Consider the following 23,024-nt stretch of genomic DNA (forward strand, 5'->3'; position numbering starts at 1 on the left):
TCAAGAAAAATCAAGGTGGCCATTGTAAAAAACATGAAAAGGGGTGGGTAGAAATGAGGTCAAAGAGGGGTGGGAGTGGAGATTAAGATAAAATGGGGTCAGGTCACATAGAGAGTTTGTAAAACCATGGTAAGGCTTTTGGATTTTACTCTGAATGAGAGGGAAGCTATAGAGCAGTGGTTCAGTAATGGTTATGGTGGCTCTATCTATGAGTATTTACCATATTAATGAAAATGGAAACATCCTCAAATATTTATTACTTCATTTTTAAATAACACTAATATACCCATTATTATGTAATGATTTTTCATGAAAAATAACTATTTTCCAAAACAATTAGTGAGAACTGTAATAGCATTTTATATTTTTGCAAGTATCTTTCATGTCTAGCTTAATAGAAGTCAGCTAAATTCGTTTAACACCTTTTGCAAGCAGTCTGTTACAATATGGTGTTTTAATTGAAGTATATGAAGGAAATCCAGCCTCACTGAGATATGTAGTTTAAAGAAGGAAGAGTATTTTTACAGCCTTTTCAGAAAATTGTAGATATTCTCTGATACTATACAAAACCTTGACATGTTATATTCCTTAGTTAGTTGCAGTGTGGAATCTGAAACCATATCAATGAACTTTATACCTTGAAAGCTGTAAGGCTAGGCAAGAAATGATGGTGGCTGGACCAGGTTGGTATGGGTGAAACTGGTGAAAATTGGTTGGGTCCTGTATATTTTTTTAAGGAGAATCTGCTAATGGATTGGACAAGGGTTTTTAGGGAGAGCAAGGAGCCAAAGATGATTCCAAAGCTTTTCTCCAGAGCAAGTGGAAAGCTGGAGCTGCCATTTGCTGGGAGATGACTGTGAGAGGAGCAGGGTGGGAGAAGCACACCTAAAGGATTGAGCTTATAAGAGATTTTGATTTTCTACATTATGGCTTTTTGGACATTTATATATAAAAAACACTTTTTAAGATTTTCAAAAGACTAATGTTTTTAAAGGTAGAATAAATGAGTCTGTAAAGATCTGTGTATAGGCATTTGCAAAATTAAAGACTTAGAATAACCCAAGCATCTTTCAGGTTATAGAATACTGCCAAATATTACAATTCCATTTATTAATTCTGTATCTGTGTAGAATATCTACATAAATATATGAAAATATATCTAGAGAGAAGATCCAGAATAGTATTGACCAAAAGATTAAGTAGCCGTCTCTGTGTAGCAGCATTTGGGATGATTTTTAATTTCTTCTTTATGCTTTTCTGAAATGTTTGAATGTTTTCAAATGAGCTGCTAACAATTTTATGATCAGGAAAAAAAATGCTTAATTTTATTATTTAAAAGAATAGGCCTGTTTCATAAAATAGAGTATGCACAAACTATCAGGAATTAGAAGGGAAATAAGGCTATAATAAACAAGTAAATTATTTTTACACCTTTTTTGTAACTAACATTTGGTTTATCTCTCTAGGAAGATGGTTTGCCACTCTTTATTAGTCACACTTTATAAACGAAGGTTAAAGTTCCTAAAGTTTTACCTGTGGCCCTGGATACTCATTTGTGTTTCCTCTAGCTATTTTTTCCCCCTCAAACACTGACCTGTTAATGAACTCAGGGATCAGGAAGGGTTGGAGAAATGTTGCAGGAGGAATTAAATTTTTATACTTACAGGTATACTTAATAGGTGTACATATTTATATCATATATAAAAGTTACAGTGTATATCAACTCATGCATACCTTTTCACCACTCAGTTAATAATGATTCAAAGGCTATATAATAATAGAAATTAGCAGTTTCACAAGAAGTCTATTTCTAAATTTACTGTAAGGGAAAAGGATTCAATCAGGTACTTTTAGCCTCTATTTCAATATTATGTACAGTTTCGTGGATATTTGTATTTCCTGATATTTTTTTACTCCTTCTAAATAACGTCTAAAGAGAAATCGTTTTCTCTTTAATTATAAAAGTAATACACTTCATTGTAGAAATTTGAAAAAACAATGTATTAAAATTAAAGTCATTCATAGTAATTATATCTTTACCCCCATCAATATGAGGCTCTTTTTTTGTTAAAGAATTAATTTAATTCAAAAATTTTTTTTTAATTTTTTCATTTTGAAATAACTTCAGACATAAAAAGTTTATAAAAATAGTACAATGAAATTTCCATATATCTTTCACCCAGCTTCCCCTAATGTTAACATCTTGCCTCAATACTGATCCAATCCTGTTAAGTAATCTACAGACCTCATTCCAGTTTTGTCCATTTGGATTTTATCCCACTAATGCGTTTCTCTGTTCCAGGATCCAGTCCAGGATCCCACATTGCGTTTAGTTGTCATGTCCGCTCTAGTCTCCTTGACTTTCAGGACATTGGCACTTGTGAGGAGTATTGGCCAGGTATCTTATAGCGCTATCCCTCAGCTTGGGTTTGCCTGATATCCCCTCATAATTACATTGAAGTTATATATTACTGGCAAGAATACAATAGAAGTGATGTTTTGTCCTCTCGGTGTATCTTATCGGGAGACTTGTGACATGGATGTGTGTTATTACCGGGGATGTTAACTTTGTACACTTGAGGTGGTGTCTGCCAGGTTTCTCCACTGTAAAATTACTTTTTTTCCTTTTGTAACTAATATGTTGTGGTGATATACTTTGAGATTATGCAGTTATCCTGTTTCTCATCATATTTTCCTACATTATTTTCATCATCCATTGGTGACTTTTGCCTGAAACAATCATTACTACTGTGATTTTCTATTCCCATCATTCCCAGAATTTCTGTTTTCCTCCATTTTTTTATTTACTTTATTCATTTATTTATATATTTATTTATTTATAAGTATAGGCTCACGAATGTTTGTTTTTATTAGAGAGTGGTTTTAGAGACTAAAATCTGGGTGCTTGTTGACTCCATCACTGCCTGGATATTATTGCCTCTGGCCCCCTCAGTGGGCAAAGCTAGGAAATATAAGTATATATACATAGACATCTATATCTATTTGTATATCTGCTTAGCTGTGTGTGTGTGTGTGTGTGTGTGTGTGTGTGTGTGTGTGTGTGTGTGTGTTTGGGTATGTGGAAAACATTTGTTATTCATAAAACCATGAGTTCATTCTAATACCTCCAATTCTAGTTTAACACCAAGGGTTCATTTTAGCCTTCCCCTTTTTTAAATTTTGACTCTTTTCTCCACCTGTGAGAAACTTGGCTCTTATTAATCAAAATACGTTTACTTAATTCCTCCATTCTAGCACAATTCTGATGTAGTTTTAGAATAACTAACGCTTACTCCTGCAAAAAAACAAGTTTACTAACTACAGTAGTTGTGTATAGTTCTTTTTTGTCTTTGGAGGCTCAGAGTTTCTTTTTCTTTTTGCATTTACACAAATAAACACTTGCTCTCTCACTTTCTTCCTTTGCACATTTTTATCATGTTATTTTATATCCTTTTTTAACTTAATAATTTACAACATTAAATATTCTTCTCAAGCATAATTTCTAATGGCTGCACTCTATTTCTTCATAAGAAGGTCATAGTTTACTTAATTAGTTCCCTGTTGTCAGACATTGTGTGTACAGTTTTCCTTTAGTGTAAATTATAACATTAGTTATGCTTATAAATATGGATTTGGCTTTTCAGAAGCCACCTGGAAAGAAACTTAGTTGTAAAGGGATGGCAACCAGCTTCATATCCTAAATCCCCTCATTCCTGCAGTTTCTTTGTAAGATTGTGATAAAAGTAACAAGTCAGGAAGAGGAAAGAATATTAGGGTTGTTAATGGAAAATCTGGGGGGGAAGTCATGACTTGATAAAATTTTCCATGACTGAGTGACAGTTTTCATCATTGTACCCTATTGTTCTCATTTGATACATGGATACTATTGGCCTAGAAAGCATTGGTTCAAGCAGTTTTCCAAGCTGCAGTCCTGCTGGCTGATTGAAAATTATAATACTGCCCTCATGCGACATCAACATGACCTTGTGTTCTGTGTATGGGACTCAGTGCCACCAGCTCTTACTATAAATTCAGCTCTGCTACTTAGAGCCTTAGTATAAGGCCTTAGGCAAGTCACTGAACCCCTGCTGTCTGAGTAAAAATCACACCTTACAAGAGTGTGACATTAGTTAATATTTATAAAGTAAACAATGATTTGAGGACTCGAGCTAGGTCTATCTTAGTCTCCTCATTCTTAGTAATTCTTTTACTTCCTTGCTTTTTCATGGTCATTTAACTCTAAGGTTTTTTTTCCCTTTAATATATAGAAATGTACCTTTTACATGAGCTACCATTTAGATTATGAAAACTCTGTATGACTACCCGTGTCCTGGGGAATCTTTTACAAAAGAAAAACATAGTTGTGGTAGTAGTATTCACTCTGGCTTGAGGTCAGAATGCACAGTATAGCCTGCCTTCTCTTCTTGTACCCATTTGAAATTAGGTATCAAGGTCATTTATGTCATTTTTGGGTTTAAGGTGTTTTTGTCATGGTTCTTAATATTTTACTGTTACTAGCATTTCCATCTCCATCCCACCCAACAAAAATAAGAGTAAAACTTTCTGTACGTATCTCAAATTTTTTAAACCTGCTTAAAATACACTAGTTTATAAATTGAGCAATTATGGAATTGATTATTCTTGCCATTAGTCTTTGAGATCCTCTTCTTGATTATGTTAACTCTAAAATATATTTGTAATATGTAGTAAATGATGTGACATATTTTGTGTGCCAGATGTACCCAAGAAAAACTTTATGTTAGCTTTTATGGGAAGATGATACATAAGAAATACCAAAAATTAAAGTGACTTGCCTAAATTTTTCAAATTTGATGGCAAAGTCAGAACTGATGAAAAGTGTCTGGTGTTTTGATTAGCCCCACACTGTTTTTTTAATCAAGGGACAAAGAAATTGGTTTTCAAAGAAGTCAAATAACTTAGTTAAAAGGTGATCTTTTGAGGCAGTCCATGCTGAAACCAAATGGAGATAGCAGGACTTTAAATCCTGCTCTAATAGCTCTGATCTTTTCTAAGAAGCGCCCTAAGTCTTTACGTTAAAATCATCTTCGTTTAAGTGAAAGATAATTAAATACCAAGCCAAATAGTATAAGAGTACAGGTTTATATCTTAGCCACGCCCACTACCTCCTCTGTGGTATCTACAGCAAAACTGCCCAGTAACTGGACATTTCAGATGTTTAAGGAAAAAAGGGAAACCATGGCTCGAGGAGCTGACTCAGTGAGCTGAGGACCAAAGGGCTGTGTGATTCAAAGTGTAATTGTGCTGTCAGTTTGCTGGGTTAATTCTGGAAAGTTGCTTTCAGATATAGTAGAGGCCATATATACCCTTCAGCTAATGCTATCTACCCTGCAGCCTAAGTTTAATAGATCAAAACATCTGTGTACACAGTAATACTCTTAACGACTACACGATACACCTCATGAAAGGAGAACACACACACACACAGAAATAAGACAGTGTAGACTGATTAGAAAGATCTCTGGAAACCTGTGCTTCCAAATTGAAATTGGAATTAATGTATATTAAATACCAAATTCAACCAGGATATTTGGAGAACTGCATACCATCCCTGTACTCCACACCAAAAAATTGCTATTTAATTATGGTCCATAAGGCAGGCCATCATTAATAGTGGTGCTGGTGAACATTTATTGAGGATTTTCTTTGTACCAGGCTCTGTTCTACTTGCTTCGTATTGCATAGACTCATTGGCCCTAATAATCCAAGGAAGCAGTACAATTATTATCCTTATTTTACAGATGAAACCTAAGTAACTTTCCCAAGATCATAGCAGAAAGAAAAACAGTTTTCAGCATAGGTTGGGTATATAATAAAAGTTTGTCTTACTGGGTTCCCTTTGCCCTGTAAAGATGGATCTAAAAATTGTACTCATGGCCTAGTCAGGATTTATTTTAAAATATGAGAACTTCACAGGAATTTCTACATTTTTTTAGACCAAGAATTCCCACTACAACATGAATAATATTTTTTAACTAATCCCTTCTTTTCAATGTATACTCAAGTCACTTCCCTTTAATTACTCTAGTTCCCTTTCAACAGTCTGCCTATAATTACTTTAACCAGTTTCCAAGAGGGACTTGTTAATGTGACTGATATTTGTAATTGCTTTATTATATCACTCTATAGTGTCCAGTTGATATGTTTTTTGTTTCAGCTGCTTATGATCCTTCTCGAGGATTTTATATCATGCTAGGTAACGCAGTGAATTAACCATTTACTTCTTCAGAGTCTCCCCTAAAACTACAATAATTGGAAATAATGGGGGAAAGATCAGATCGCTGATACAACCACAGGAAGAAAAAGGAATGCCATAATAATTATAAGATACTCCTAATAATAAGTAGTGATGCACACTGTAATGACTGTGCTTAGGTTTACTATTACAACACACATACACACATTTTATGTTCCTCTTTCATTCTTCACCGTTTGCCTTCTCTGCTTAGGTTAGGTTCTTGGCTTCTTTCACTGGGTAACCACCACTAGCGGGGCTCCCCTGGAGGCAGCTTTTGTCCATCCCCCTGGTCCTTTTTGAAAAATTTCAAACGTCTAGTAACAATAGGCAATCTCAGAGATTCCCTGTCCCAAGATACAGAGCTACCAATTCCCCCAAAAGATAACAGACATCTCCTCTTTACTGTTGAGGGAGTGTGAAGTTCTGTATTCTGTATACCAAGGCACATGTTTATATAGATTGAATTCATGTTCCATTGCACTAATGGAAGTAGGCAAAAGGTAAACCAGGAGACTGGCTTTGAAAATAATTTAGGTGATTCAGTGCCTGAAAGGAAGACCTTTAAGGAGCCAAGTTCTGGTGGGTAAGTTTCTATTGTTTCATAAATTCTTGCATCTGACTTTAATATAGGAGCTGTCATTTTACATCATTTTCTTTAAGGCCCAAGTTTTTTTGAACAACTAAGTTTCCAGCCTTTCTTCTCTTTCACACGAGATAATATGTAACTCATATACCACTCAAATTAATGTTATCATGTTCCAATAGGATTTATCAATTGTCACAAAAGGTGCTTGTCAAAAAATAACTTTAATAAGCTGCATAAATAGAGAAAGGGGGGAAATGTATGAACTGGTATGCTTTCCTCTATTCAGAAAACCCTCTTAAATTTGCAAAACCGAATCCCTAAAAGTTTATTGGTAGGGTTGTTGTTTAGCCCAAACTTCAAAACAATAATTTGACCTCTTTATCTCTCTAACAGTTTCTGATAAACTTAAAGTGTATTACATTTCAGATAACTAGTATCATATATTTTCTATAACCCACAGCTATTCTGAAAACACATTGTGTCTTCAAACTATTTTTTTGAGTATTTTAATCAATAAACTTAAGATATGAATGTATGCATATATTAGAGTCTGAGAATAGAAAAGAATAGGATAAGGGAAGCAAAAGACACAATGATATGAATATTTTTTATTGATCTGGTTATTTTAACTGAGAGATACTTTGACTATAGCTGGGTCTATATTTCTATTAACAAATGATCCCCATTTTTAGTAGATTAAAAAGCTAGAAATATTTGATGATACCAGGAGATAGAACTGCCATGGAGCAAGGCTAACATAACCTTTGAGGAGTATTTACCTATGGATGCACTAAGCACAGGCTCAGTGGGCTATAAATTAAATGTATTGAAGAATGTCAGTGTCAATTAAATGAACAAGTTCTAGAATCATAGAGTCAAATACAGTTAGCAGTGAAAATAGTCCAAGTGGTGCCGAGCTTATCAAAAGAAGTACTTGGTCAAATCCTTAATCCAATACTTGTAAGCAATGTTTTGATGTAGCAATGGTAGATAAAATCTCCTGTATATTCTTAGTAGAATCCTTTCACATTTTTTAAATGCTTATAATTATTATGATTAGATCAAATGAAAAGCTTATCTTTAAGTGGACAGTACAGCACAATAGGCTTCAGAAAGCTTCTTCAAATCATTTTGAGAAAAAGATGGAAGGGTGATAAATAAATAATTTTTAGACTTCCAGAATTGGATTATACATAATTAGTAATCTACAAAGAGTTCATTTCTGCAACTGAAGTCGTTAAAGGATCCTAAGATGAAAATTACACTATTAAGTTTTAAATATATCTTTTATATTTTTATGGGTATGTTTCAAGGAATATTAATACTATGAGCATACATTTAGAGGATTCTGATTCATATTCAAAATATGCTGGAACCTCATCAATAACTATTTATAGTGTCACTGACTGTTAAGTTGACTTGGGCATAATTCTTGGCACATAATAGTTCTCAATATATCATGGGTGAATGGAATGAATAAATATTTCACTTTTTCCTTTCTAAGTTCTTTCTTAAGAGAGGATTGAAAAGGGAGATTTACTGTGTGTGGATTCTCACAATGTTTTTAAAATTATCTGCCAAATCTGAATTGTCTACTAACAAATGTAGTCTGTTTGTTGTAAACATTCATGTGACCTTATCAAATTCATAGAGACAGGGAAGTCTAATTCAGGCTGCTTTCCTAGCAAGACTGCCAGGAGCTCATATCTTGCCATAGAAGCCTAGTGAGGTTTCATTAATGGATGTGTATTTCAAAACAAATAATTTTAAATGAACTTAATCCTGAGTGATTATTCTTCCAGATGCAAAGATCTGCACTATGGTGCAGAATCATCATCCAGCTAGTGCTTATTTTATCCTGTATCAAAGTTACATTTTAATTCCACAGTAGAACACCCAAAACACCTAAAACAAAGCACCATTCCCCACGACAGACGCAACACAGAGCTAATGCATTTAGCATTTCCAAAACTAACACAAATGTGTGGATTTTGAGGTGTAAAACACCTTCACTTACTCTTGTGGATTTACAGGTGATCTCCCTTCAAGGACTATAATATAATTTGGAAGGCTATTTCCCCCTGGATGACTCTACCTGTAAGCCTTTGAATGACAATTTGGTACTGGTTTATTGATGATATGATGCTATTATGAAGGATCCTTCTACCTCCAGCTCTTCTCCTCATACCCACATAACAACCCTTTTCCCGGTTGGGGCTGTAGGAAATGAGTAATGCTTAACCCATTTGTGTGATCAATTCACTTAAGCAGCTACTGTGAAATGTTAATCACAACTTTAATTTGTACTGCATTAGCATTTTGATTAACTTGTAGGCTTGCTAGCACACTTGAAGCGCTTTTACTCATAGTTACAGCTCGGAAATGACTTTTTGATTAATTAAGTTTGTTAGACAGCAGCTGAGCTTCCTGAATGCTAACCTTCTGGGGGTAAAAGTTCAGGAGAAAGTTACTGTGAACAACTGTTGCTATTGAAAAAGATTCTTGTAAATGTACTTATAGCATTTTAATTATTGACAAAATATTGTATCATTACTTGCAGCTGACCTGAACCTTTAAAGGAGTGTGCCTTTCTGTCAAGAAAGCTTTTCTTCACGTTTTCCCATCATTGTAAAACTTCTGGGAGCTCTTGAACTAAATAGTGCAGTTTCTATCAGATGTCTAACAACTCATGTTTTAACAGGCTGCCTAGGATGAATCTCCATAGTTTCTTTTTCAGGTAAACTTTGTATTTTAGAATAGTTTTAGACTTACAGAAAAGTTACAAAGATAGTACAGAGATTTCCTGTATATCCCACACTCAGTTTTCCTCTGTAATTAACATCTCACATCAATATGGTACATTTGTCACAATTAGTGAACCTTTATTGATATATTATGATTAACTAAAGTCCATACTTATTCAGAATTCTTTAGTTTACTTAATGTCCTTTTCCTATTCTAGGATTCCATTCAGGACACCACATTACATTTAGTTGTCATGTCTCCTTAGGCTCCTCTTGGCTGTGAGTTTCTCACACTTTCATTGTTTTTGATGATCTTTCCATAGTATTTTGCACTTTCATGATGTTCCATAAGTAACAACTTGGTTTCTATAAATTAATGAAATTTTTTTTCTCATTCTGGACTAAGTAAGTCTTTCTCTTCAACTCTGACCATGTATTATGTTTATGTCATTTCATTTGAACAAATGTAGCAACATTTTCTAGCCATTTCAACCTTCCTCATGACCTTATTTTCATGTGGTTTTTGCAGTCCCTACACTATCACTAGATACGTTAGGATGACTATCAGGAGATGTGAGGAAAAGGAGAAAGTTTCCTTGAAGAGGAAAAAGGCTAAAGGGAGGAAGAAGAGAGAATGCAGGTCATCAGAATGCTGAGAGGGAGTAGAGAGGCTGGAGCATCTCTGTCCGCTCCATATGCTCACCCTACAGCCACAGCTGGAAGACACTGAGGACTAAATTCACAGACTTTGCAAACTGAAGTTTAGAAAGTTTTTAACAATGGATCTTAAAGCTACATCTCATTATGCATCTGTTAACATGCCTCTTGATGCACATTGAAAATGATAGTTTTTCTTTCAGTGACCTAAGTCAGTGTTGCTATTTCCTTGCAGTGAAGTTGACTTAATTCAGTCACAGTAATTTGGATTATTTAAACCCAGAATTCACTTATGTTTCAAAAGATATTTAATGCCTGCATATCAACTATTAAGATGTAGTTTTATAACCAAGTGGTGGGTTAAAATTTATTTTGAAATTTTAGGTTTTAAAAAATCCTGTTGACAGAATTTGTTCAGAGACAATAATCAGCTAAATGCATAATACTTTTGTCTGGGGTCTGCATTTTTCTGTTAGGTAGGGGAAAAAAAAGGATAGATGTAAACCACTTTAAATCCTCCTTGAAATAAGACAGGGTATATGTAAATCATTCAGAGGTTGTGGACTATAGTGTGATGAGCACAGAAAATGAAATTAGAAAACGAAAATCAAGTCTTAACTTACCACTTTTCCCCATTGCAATGACAGTCACTGGACTTATGTGAGTTTCAGTTTTCCCATCTGTGAAAAGGAGACAGTACTAATGTCTGCCTCATACTTGGTATTAAGAGCTATTTACAAAAGTATTTTATAGTCTACACACTACTGTACAAATATTTTCATCACACTACATGTGCATACTGTCTGTACAGTTTGTATATATTTCACTGCTACCTTTCACAATAATTGAATGAAATGTATTTGATACAAAACACAGATATATTGTCAAGCTTGCATTTTAAGTATAATCTATAATAGCAGAAAACAAAGGAAAATATCTGTAGATTTGGATAAATCTATCCTTTGCAGAAACAGTTAACATCACTGTGAAATGTGGTTGAATTTAAATGCCAAGACCCAGCTTGATATGCTTAGGGAATTCTTGAAATCGATTCAGAATAAGTATTGAGGACATGAGGTGTATTCAAGTCAAAAAGCATGCCGTTGGCTTCAGGACCCTTTCAGCCTAAAAAATTCTCTTCCAGAGAGTGTCCATTCTCTGAACTGTAGTTCGTTTTGATTGTGGGGATGAGGGGCAGGTTGTTTCTGGTGGGGGTAGTGGTGGTGGTTTTACCTTCGCACAAAGCCGGGTTCTTGAGTTTGCCCTGTGAGTTCCACATGAGGATGAGGTCTGGGCTGTGTAGAGTATGTGTACCCCTCTTTGTTTTTGCCTCTGTCTCTCCTCACCCATCTCATCTCTCCTTTCTTTCTCTCTCCCTCCCTCTGTTGCTCTCAGTCAGACATAGGCAGACACAAGCACCACCTCATTTCTACCTTCCCTGTGGAACTCCTGAGCTGACTCATTCTTCCTGTTTTGCCAATAATCGAAGTCTACCTCCTCAGAGCTCTCCAATCTTTCTTCTCAGATTCCTCCTTCTTTTACCCGTGTATATTTTACTTTGTGTCTGTAAGATTCCTTTTTCATCTGTGTTCTTCAGTCTGAATCTCTTTCCCCACCTTCCTTAAACCCCAGTTCACAGCCTTCAGCTCCATTCCAGCTCCTGCGGTCACCAGAGTGGCTTCAGCAGATGACCTTTTCAACACTGTAATCGGATGCATCTCAGACTCCTCTGCTCTAATCATTACTATATCCACACCACTTTTGCCATCACCTCCATGGTATCACCCTCTGACTCTCCTCTCTCACCTCACTTCTTTACCTGTCAGCTTGACTGAACGTTTCTGTTACTCATCAGCCGGGCATCTCTCCTCCCCTCCCTGATCCCTCGGTCCAGTCCTCAGTCCCCTGTGTCTTCACTTGTCACTGGCCCTAGAGTTGTCCATTTCAACAGTGATGTCACCAGTAACCTAAAATCTCAACATCCAAATTCTCTGCTTTCACACCCAAATTAATCCTACTCATTATTGTCGGAAACAATCACAAAACATTTCTAATTATTTCAATTTCTACTTGTTTCTAATAATTTCTATAATTATTATTTCAAAGTCATGCTGTTGAGACTCAACACTGCTCCGGTTTTTACTCACATCATTAATTCCCCCAGTACTTACTCCAAACCTGTTCATGCTCCTTTACAGTACTTTTTCCCAGGAGGAGGCATCACCTCCAACTCGCAGAGGTGACTGAGACCCTGTGATAGGAGTGCTATCAATTTCCATTCTCTTCCTTCAGAGCTTCCCTCTCTCCAGTGAATTTGTGTGAGGTCTCAGTGACCTGCTGAAGCCTCTCTTCTCTGTGAGGCCCTTGCTCACACGCCCCGGCAGTGGGACCCTCTTCTGATCCCAAGAGGGTCTTTTCTCTCTGCATCTTATTCTGTGCCTACTGTAGACTGCATTCTCTTTTGACTTAGGCTTTTCTGCCCCTAACTCCAAGGGTGTTACAGTCCATCTGGAAAGATAGAAAGTGAACTTTATAAAAACAAGCAACACTATAGTGTGAGTATATTGGCATTTTATTGATGAAAGATTAAAGCTTACAGAAGATAGACACAAGCCTAATCAAACTCCTTGGTTTTTAAAATTTTTTAGATGAGAAAAATACCATTAAGTCATTTGCCTCAGGTCTTATGGTTAATTTAAAGGCACAAGCCTCTAACCTCTGAGGCCAAGCCTCTTTCTAGTATACCACACCATCTTCAAACCAGTATCAAGTGTTCATGAATTATGCATCTGTTTATACTTCATCCAAACTTATTGTTTGCTTTAAACATTGTGTTGTCGGGAAACCTTCTCAAAGTCTCATTTTATCTTGTAGCACATTCATCAAGGAATTTTCTGTGCTAATCTAGGACCCGATGGAATTCCACACACTTTCCTCTCATCCTGAACTTTATAGGCAGCGTCCTATACTAGTTAAAAGCAAGCACTTTGGAGTCAAGCTCCCCAGAATTTGAATCCCAGCTGTACCAATTAACCAGAGCTATGCAGCTTTAGGTATATTTCTTTCCCTCTCTGAGCCACAATGTCTTCATCTGTACAATGGGTTTTCGTTCAGTAACTTTAATAAGATGGTTGGTTATCAGAGTATCCGACAAATAGTACATGCTTAACAAAGGACCACCGTAAGCAGGTATTTCAGTAGTGCCCTTAAGAGTCCCTTACATGCTCTTACCCCTTTGTTCTTTCCTGCGTTTCCTCATCTTATCTCCAGGTAACTGCCGCTCTGCTATCCTCACCTCTGCCCCAAAGATGCTCATTTTAACTATTCTGGCTGCCCGCTTTGTGCCCAGGATTTCTGAGTCCACATCCCTAGCCCATACTCTCTCTCCAGAGCTCATTTATACCTGGGCTTCTCACCTGGCTTCACAGTGGCACCTCGGTTAAAATGCGTTCAAAACCACACTCATTGCCTGCTTTCCTATAAATAAATGACAACCCCACAGTTTCTGTTAATTATGGTAAGGTTTTATTTGTGGTTTAACATCATAAATCAGTGCAATGCTAGGAATCATATTTCCACTCTCACTGCTGGATGACAAAGAATTCTGAGTCAGCAATCAATTGAAGTTGATTTTAACTTAGTAGGAGAAAGTCTTGTGCGTGGAGTCAGCCTCCACCCATTTGTTCACATAAACTTAGAATCATCCTAGCTTTGTCTGATAGGTAGCATGCCCAGTAGAAGACGGGTAAGAGGTAAAGGGGGATTCAACATTTGCCTAACGTTAATGCTAAGGTGGAAGAATGTGCAGAGTTTTTTCTCCTCGGTGTACTAAAGCAACCTTTTGTTGTTTGAGTATTAAATCTCTGTGAGGAACTTTGAGGTGTCTTGGGGAACTGAGCCATGATCTCTAGCTGTTACCAAAGCCAGCCCCATTCTAAGGAGGAGCACATACCTATTAGTCCTTTTTTTTTAATACAATTTTTAAAGGTTACACTGCATTTACAGTTATTACAAAATATTGTCTGTATTCCCCGTGTTGTCCAATATATCCTGGTAGCCTGTCTCACACCCAGTAGTTTGGACCTCCCACTCTCCCACCCCTGTATTGCCCGCCCACTGGTAACCACTAGTTTGTTCTCTATATGGGTGAGTCTGCTTCCTTTTGGTTATATTCACTAGATTGTTATATTTTTTAGATTCCACATATAAGTGATATCATACAGTATTTGTCTTTCTCTGACTTATTTTCATTAGCATAATGCCTTCCAAGTGTATCCATCTCACTGCAAATGGCAAAATTTCATTTTTTTATGGCTGAGTAGTATTCCATTGTGTATATATACACCACATCTTCCTTATCTGTTCATCTATCGATGGACACTTAGGTCACTTCTGTATCTTGGCAGTTGTAAATAATGCTGCTATGAACATTGGGGTGTATGTATCTTGCGAATTAGTGTTTTCATTTTCTTTGGATATATACCCAGGAGTGGGATTGCAGGATCATATATTAGTTCTATTTTCAGTTTCTTGAGGAACCTACATACTGTTTTCCACAGGGGCTGCACCGATTTACATTCTCACCGACAGTGCACGAGGGTTCCCTTTTCTCCACTTTCTCGCCAACATCTATTTGTGGTCTTTTTGATGATAGCCGTTTTGACAGGTGTGAGGTGATACCTCACTGTGGTTTTGATTTGCATTTCCCTGACGATTAGAGATGTTGAGCAGCCTCTCATGTGCCACTTGGCCCTCCGCATTTCCTTTTTGGAAAAATATCCATTTAGTTCTTCTGACCGTTTTTTAGTTGGTTGTTTCCTTTTTTGATGATGAGTTGTATGAGCTGTTTCTGTATGTTGGATATTAACCCCTTATTGGTCACATCATTTCCAAATATCTCCTCCCATTCAGTAGCTTGTCTTTTCGTTTTGTCAGTGGTTTCCTTTGCTGTGCAAAAGCTTTTAAGTTTAATTAGCTCCCATTTGCTTATTTTTGCTTTTATTTCCTTTAGGAGGTGGATCCAAAAAAATACTGCTGCAATTTATGTCAAAGTGTTCTGCCAGTGTTTTTTTTCTAGGAGTTTTATGGTATCCGGTCTTACCTTTAGGTCTTTAATACATTTTGAGTTTATTTTTGTATATGGTGTTAGAGAATGTTCAAATTTCATTCTTTTACATGTACCTGTCCAGTTTTCCCAGCACCACTTATTGAAGAGACTGTCTTTTCTCCATTGTATATTCTTCCCCGCTTTGTCGTAGATAAATTGACCATAAATTTGTGGGTTTATTTCTGGGTTCTCTATCCTATTCCATTGATCTATGTGTCTGTTTTTGTGCCAGTACCATACTGTCCCACCTGTTCTCATCTACCAGGAAGACTGCTGTAAAAGATAGTGAGACATAGGGAGTCCTTTTCCTAGGCTCAGTCATGCAGACGTATGTCAGGCTGACCTGCCAGACCCTCAGACCCATTTACCTGGACCACCCCTTAGCCTTAGCCCCTTCAGGTACCTACCTGCATGGTGACACGGACTTGTCCACTCAAACTGAGAACGAGGCCCATGCCCTCCAGTTTGGCCTGGGCTGCAGGGTCTGTCTTTGGCCTTATGTGTCCCCTGACTTTCTTGCAGTTGCTCACCTCTGCCCATTCCATGCATTTGCTCCCCACCTTACATGCCCTGCTCCTCGAATCCCTGTACTACTCAGTGCAGAAATCAACCCCCAAAGGTCCAAAGGAAGTCCCTCTGAGAAAGAATGAGTTGTTTTAGGGTGTTCTTTTCATCTCATCATAGAGGAACGTTAAAACAGGTACCTGTTTACTGAGATCTAATATTGAGGTTTAACAGATCTCTACTGTTCCAGGCAGTATAGTAGATATCTTACATCATACATCATCTCATTTTACCCTAATCACACCCCTATATGGACATATAACACCCTTCTATCAGTGAGCAGTCTAGCGGTCATAGGGTTAAGTGATTTCCCAAAATTTACGCATAGTAAGTGGGACAAAATTAGGGCACAGCCGTGTGGCAACGTTTTGTTCAGCACATTTGCGTAGTCACAACCTTGTCTCATCCTGGATTCTTGGTCTCCCTACCTGCCTTTTCTTGAAATTAAAACAAGATAAATAATAGTTTTCAATTCATAATACAGCCTTTTCATTTACTTCATGTAAGCAATCACTTTGCATGATTTTTTACGTTTCACATCTGGATCATACAAAGAAAGATTGTGGGGAACTCTCATAAATTTTATGAAATCTTTCAACTTCATCATGAAAACTTCAAAGTTAAAAACATATGGTCCGTCCATCCAGCTCTTCTAGTATGTGAGCTTGTGGTCTGGAATTTATTTCCAGTCAAGTTGTAATGTAAAAATCACAAGTAAAATCACCATAGTTACTCCACATTACAACTTCTGACATCATCATGATACTGCATTACTCATGAGGTATAATTACTCATTTCTCTTCCCTTACGGAGTTCGCGAGTTGTGACTTGTGAGCTAATACTTTTATTTTCATCTGAGTAGTGTTGCTCGTGACCAGCTTGTCTCATATACTTCAAAGACAAAGTGTTTAAATCAGTTGTGCAGAGAAATAGGAAGAACAGAAGTGGGCTTTCCCTAGATTTATAAACATATACCTTTGTACATGTAAACACTTTCATATGCACACATACACATATACATACATATAAGTATACCTATCATACCAGCCATTAGGCTTTATGATGTACAATTAGTAGGCTCATGGGTGCTAAAGACCAATTTGACCATTCTGTCACGCTAACCATGGCATCCAGAGACGTGGATCCATTTCCCTGTAATGTGTGTAAAAAGACCACAGATTGGTTTAGCCAGATGTTTTTTAAACTATTTTACTTTTCGTAAATTAGAGAACTCTAAGTAGGAAATTCAAAACTTAGAAGGAAAATATGTCTGATTCAGTAGTACTAAGTAGTATGGCAAATCAATTTTACTAACATAATAGACCTTTAAGAACCATTTCTAAAAATGTACTAATAGATTTTGTACAACATTTTATAAATATTTTACCATCAGTGAAACGGTAAAGTATCATTTTAGGCATTTATGAGGTACATCTGATTTCTCTTACCCTCATCTCTTCGTTTCCCAAAACAAGAGAGTACACTCCTAAAACTGTATAACGTAGCTGCCTCAGATCATGATATTAACTTATGTGTCTTTAAGTCAGCATTCACCAGAATCTAATTTAATTGAACTAGCTTTGCCTGTGTAAACTTCTCCATTGTTTAAATAAGATTTCACTGTTTAGTTTTGCCTTAAGCAAATGCAGCCGTTTGTTTGTCCATAAAACATTGGATTAAATGTATAGACTAATATGAATAGCTTCTCATCCTTCCACGTGTACCACTGGTCCTTCCTGCTTTTAGTGTGTGGTATAGAATTTTCATTGAAAACCAGGGCTCTGCCTTTAGCCTGCTGTCTGGGGAAAATTCATTTTTGGCAAGAAGACTTCCTATCACCTTGCCATTATTGCTTTTAAATTTGGAAAAGACTACCTGAGATTTATGCTTTAAACGCGGCAACTAGTGCTCTTGATACAGTGGATTATAGAGGTATTTGCCCTCGAGGTACACTGAGTTTTTCTCTTTGTTTTATTACTAGGTGCCAATATTATCTGCTTATCTTTGCTGACCTAAAAAAGTTAAATATTTGGCGCTTTGTACAAATTAATGTTCAAAAAATGCTGTGAGAGGTTCAGTGTGTTCCCTCCAATCCAACTGTAGTTTACTTTTTGGTTTCTATTTTAATTAATAGTAATTTAGAGGTATAATGCTTGGGGTGTTTGTTTTTGTTTTTTTGTTAAGGCTATCATCATCAGACCCCCCACTGAGGGGGCAGGTGCCATGATATAACATGCGTTCTCCTTGTTCAGGCAATGCTGGACGTGGCTGCACACCAGGGCTGGCTGGTGACTGTCCTGAACATCACCAACCTGGTGCAGATGGTGATCCAGGGGCGGTGGTTGAAAGACTCTTCTCTTCTTACGATACCACACATAGAAAACCACCATCTTCACATTTTCAGGTAAGTATTTTAATTTTCGATGTAATAGGATTTTATTATTCCAAACAATTATTTCCTTTACATGTATGGTCACTTGAATTTCATGTGGTGCCTAGAATACTGATTCTTTACAGTGAAAATGCCCATGTTTCCCAGAGGGAGACATGGCCTAGCGACATAGCATTCCCACTTGGAATTTGACCATTGGTCCCAAGCTGAACCACAGTTCATTTTAACCTTCTATTAAGTTGTTTTACATTTGCAACATCGAATACATTTTCATTTTAACTGTGTTTATTCCTTTACAATATCAGCCTTCATTTTAAAAGACGTTATTAAAGTGCTTTGTGACCTAGAGCAAAATAAATCACCAGTTTCTTTTATTGCAGAATAGATTTGAGGGATCAGAAATCTGTCGTCAGAAGTAAACTGTACATCTGCACAATGTCCAAAACTGAGCAGTTATAATACTAGCGGCTCAAGATATAACCTGCGTTTAAAAGAGTTTATGTTCCTGATAAAATGTTTCAATTCTTAGGCCCTATGTACATGGCTACATATATTTTAGCAAAGGAGACAACAGTACATATTACAGGCAAGGTTGGCAGTGTTCAAATGAAAATGTTTCTTTCACACCAGTTGAGAGATACTCTGCAGCCAGAATATTGGTTCACAGTCATGTAAACAAGCAAAACCGTCTGGCTGTGCTTGCCATCATGCACCCTCTCCCTCTCATCAGCTGGACAAGGAGTGGCAGCCCTTTGAGGCATCTGGAGACATACGCCAACCAGAACCTCAGGCACACATGGGGGGTCTCCTCAGGGAAGGCCCTCCATTTGACTGAAGTAGACTGGATTCCAGGGCAGGTGTTTCCATGGTGCTTGAGTCCCCACCACAGGATGTCCCTGGTAACTAAAAGGCACATTCAGAGGTGGGGGGGGCCACACCAGCAGCAGGTGGCCTGGGGGGAAGAGCAGATACCTCATGTGTCAGCAGCTCAGTTTCAGGAACCCTTCCGATATGGTACTAAAACTTACGGGAGTTGGATTTCAGCAGAAAAGGAGACACATGAGGGTACTAACCCGACAGCACATGGGTCTGTTAGGGAAGCTGGTGGGGGCCTAGGAGATTTGATCCAATTCTTTACTGTTACCCAGAAAAGTGCTGTATTTGTCTAATTTCAGTGTTCATCTTGCTATATAAACAGGAAATAGATTTAGGTAGATTCCATTCCTGGTGATCCAGCACTATTTATGCTATAGATCTCAAACATTCCCAAAATGCACTTTTAATTGTATGATCTCAACAACTTATAATGAAAACTTTGTTCAAGTACTTATATTAGAGACATTTGCCTGCATCCATTAAAAACATGTCAGGGGGCTTCCCTGGTGACGCAGTGGTTGAGAGTCCGCCTGCCGATGCAGGGGACACGAGTTCGTGTCTGGGTCTGGGAAGATCCCACATGCCGCGGAGCGGCTGGGCCCGTGAGCCATGGCCGCTGAGCCTGCGCGTCCGGAGCCTGTGCTCCACAACGGGAGAGGCCACAACAGTGAGAGGCCTGCGTACCGCAAAAAAAAAAAAAAAAAAAAAAAAAAAAACATGTCAGGGCTCTGCCGGTTCCGTACTTTATCCACATGGAAGCATTATCACACTTTAGTGCCTTCCTATAGAAATCACCGTCTGTCAACCCTAATTATCTACTGAGCTCACATATGATTTACACATTTTATGTCGTGATAGCCAGACTGCCTTGGATTGATGAGAATGCTGTCTCACTGAAGCTTAACAACAGTGGCCTTGGCATGGACATATATACACTACCAAATGTAAAAGAGATAGCTAGAGGGAAGCAGCCGCATAGCACGGGAGATCAGCTCGGTGCTTTGTGACCACCTAGAGGGGTGGGATAGGGAGGGTGGAAGGGAGACGCAAGAGGGAGGGGAGGGCTTCCCTGGTGGCGCAGTGGTTGAGAGTCCGCCTGCCGATGCAGGGGACACGGGTTCGTGCCCCCGTCCGGGAAGATCCCACATGCCCCAGAGCGGCTGGGCCTGTGAGCAATGGCTGCTGAGCCTGCGCGTCTGGAGCCTGTGCTCCGCAACGGGAGAGGCCACAACAGTGAGAGACCCGCGTACCGCAAAAAAAAAAAAAAAAAAAAAAAGAGGGAGGGGATATGGGGATGTAGGTATACATATAGGTGATTCACTTTGTTATACAGCAGAAACTAACACACCATTGTAAAGCAATTATACTCCAATAAAGATGTTAAAAAAATTTTTAAGTTATGTAGTAACTTTAATTTCTAAACTGTTCTAATCATATAAATCATCATTGTCAGAAAATCTCATTTGTGCTATGAAAGAATCATTTGGTTAGTGTTATTCTTTCTCAGGAAATGGAGCCCAGGTATAAAGGGTCCACGTGCCGGGCACCCTGGCTCCATCGAGTGCCTCCCTGAACTGATCCACGCCTGTGGAGGGAAGGACCATGGATTCTGCTCCATGATAGAAAAAGAGCTACCGGCCCCAAAAATGAAGCAGGTAAGGCCATCACTTCCATGTTTCGATGCTCCCTCACTCTGGGAAGTTGTACCAAGAGTTTTCTAACTTAGAGTGCTGCTTTCAGAGTCAGACTCTCCTGAGTTTAAGTTCCACCCACCATTTACTAACCCTGATTATGAACGTGAAAACATTATACCCGTCTCATGAAGTTTGGGGTAAGATCAAGCAGGATGTTATTATGTAAACTGCTCTATGTAGTTCCTGGTACAGAATAAGAGCTCAACAGATGGGATTAGATAATGACAGTAACAATAATTAGAAGTAGCGTCTGCGTTATTAGAAGGTTGTTTCAGTATAATGCTGTTAAGCCGGCTGAGAAAGGCCTACTATGGCTCGCCCATCACTAGGCTGCATTGCTCAAGAGCCCTTCGAATCCCTTCTTCAGAGTGGGTTTTGTTTTGTTTTTATGCTTGGGTATATTTTCGTGCAGTTCCCTCAATTACTCTTTTATGCCCCCGCCCCATTTTAATCACTTTATTGTTTCTAGATTCTAAAGTAGTCCTTCAAAGAAACTCCTTATTTGTTTACCCTGTAGTTTAGATATAAATCTGAATCTACGTTGTGAAAGACAACATAGGTCATTGCTCCAGACTGTCTTTGGAAAGATCAAAAACATGAACGAACAATGCCAGAAATATTTGGCATATATAGACTTTTAAGTCTTAAGCAATTTCACCCTAAACATGTCAAAGTTAATGTTCAGGATTTATAACATAATTAACATATTGACTTGCAAATGCAGATACTAAAATAAAGAAACTTCTAAACCATGTCATTTTTTTTTTTCCAGTGGAACTTATTTTCGAGCAGGACTTGGAAAAAGTATTACAGGCATCAAAGTCTGATTGTTCAATTTCTGTTGAACCCAAAATTGGCACCAAAAGCTACTTAAATATTCATAATAAGTGCCTACCTTTCTAACTAAATTATCATCAAAATTATGAATAAAAACAATATATTTAAAATGAAAACAAGGCTTCTATTAGCAACAACAGATTTCTAACATAACGTACAGTGATTTCAAGCCAAGTTTTAGATGTGATAAAAAATTAGAACATTGTTGTAATTAGTTCAGGGAGAACTCAGAAGTAAACTTACTTAATTTATTTGCATAAATTGCCATTCTGTTATCTTTAAAACCAAATGCAAATTGGCTCAGTCTGATATGATGATGGTTATTTGGCTCAAAAGTGCTTCAATTTGCAGAGCAATCTGGTGTCGGCTCTGCAGTGAGGCGATCCCAGGTAACATACAAATCCTGAATTATTCCAGAAATTAGTATGTTTAAAGCATCAATTTAAGTGCTAATTGCAGTAGTAATGAGAAAAAGCAGTACTACTGTGAGATTTGCATCTTCTACCCCATCAGTATGCCTGCAACGGCTGCTGACTGGCAGAGGATTTGGCTGCTAATTAAATAATTGTATGCATGGCAGCGCTCTTGCCTGATTCAATAGATGAAGATTAATCCTCAGATAAATATGTTTGGCTGGTGTTGAAATGTCTTAGCAATTTCTTTAAAAACAGCTCATGTTTTATATACGCATATGTGTGTGTGTACGTATGTATGTTTGTGTGTGTATATGTATATATGTACAAATATATACACATACAACAAATACATGTATATACATTGAAGATTGAAAATAATAATACCAAGTGCTGCAAAAGATTACAAATATATAAAAGTCAGATCTGACTTGGGGGAGCTTTGTGAAATAAAATTCCAGCGAGTTGCTAATACTTAAAATATTATATTGGTAACTCATTTAAAGGTACAAGTGAAGAAACATATGAAGTCTTGCTTCATGTGGTAAATGTTACCTGTGTTGTCTCACGAAGTTAAATGCTTTACAGAAATGGTGTATTTGTGTCTTCACTCTGGCCAGTCTTAAGAGAACATCCAGTGGTACAGCTTCTAGACTCGGTGACTGTTGGTTCTAGCAGGGGATAAGCCATCATTCGTACCTTGAAGCACAGGGTAGGCCATTCTGTGGCTTGACTATTTCAAGATCTATTCCAAACGTAATTTCAGATTCACAAGACAAGTTATAGGATTGGAGTTGAATTGAAAATTTGCATTGGATTTACATTTTTTGAATTCCTAAGGGATAGTTTGATTCATCAGGGCTTCTTCATTTCAATT

General features: G+C 37.5%; 1 protein-coding gene across 1 annotated transcript in view; it reads left to right on the top strand.

Moving 5' to 3' along the window:
* ASCC3 (activating signal cointegrator 1 complex subunit 3) overlaps window positions 1–23,024 on the top strand; it is a 311,309-nt gene that overhangs the window by 282,667 nt on the left and 5,618 nt on the right. The window contains exons 37-38 of the mRNA XM_065888766.1: window positions 18,188–18,339; window positions 20,711–20,858. Of these exons, the coding sequence (XP_065744838.1) occupies window positions 18,188–18,339; window positions 20,711–20,858 (300 nt within the window). The remainder of the gene's footprint in view (window positions 1–18,187; window positions 18,340–20,710; window positions 20,859–23,024) is intronic.

Source organism: Phocoena phocoena, chromosome 12 (genome assembly GCF_963924675.1).
Source record: "Phocoena phocoena chromosome 12, mPhoPho1.1, whole genome shotgun sequence".
Lineage (NCBI taxonomy): Eukaryota > Metazoa > Chordata > Mammalia > Artiodactyla > Phocoenidae > Phocoena > Phocoena phocoena.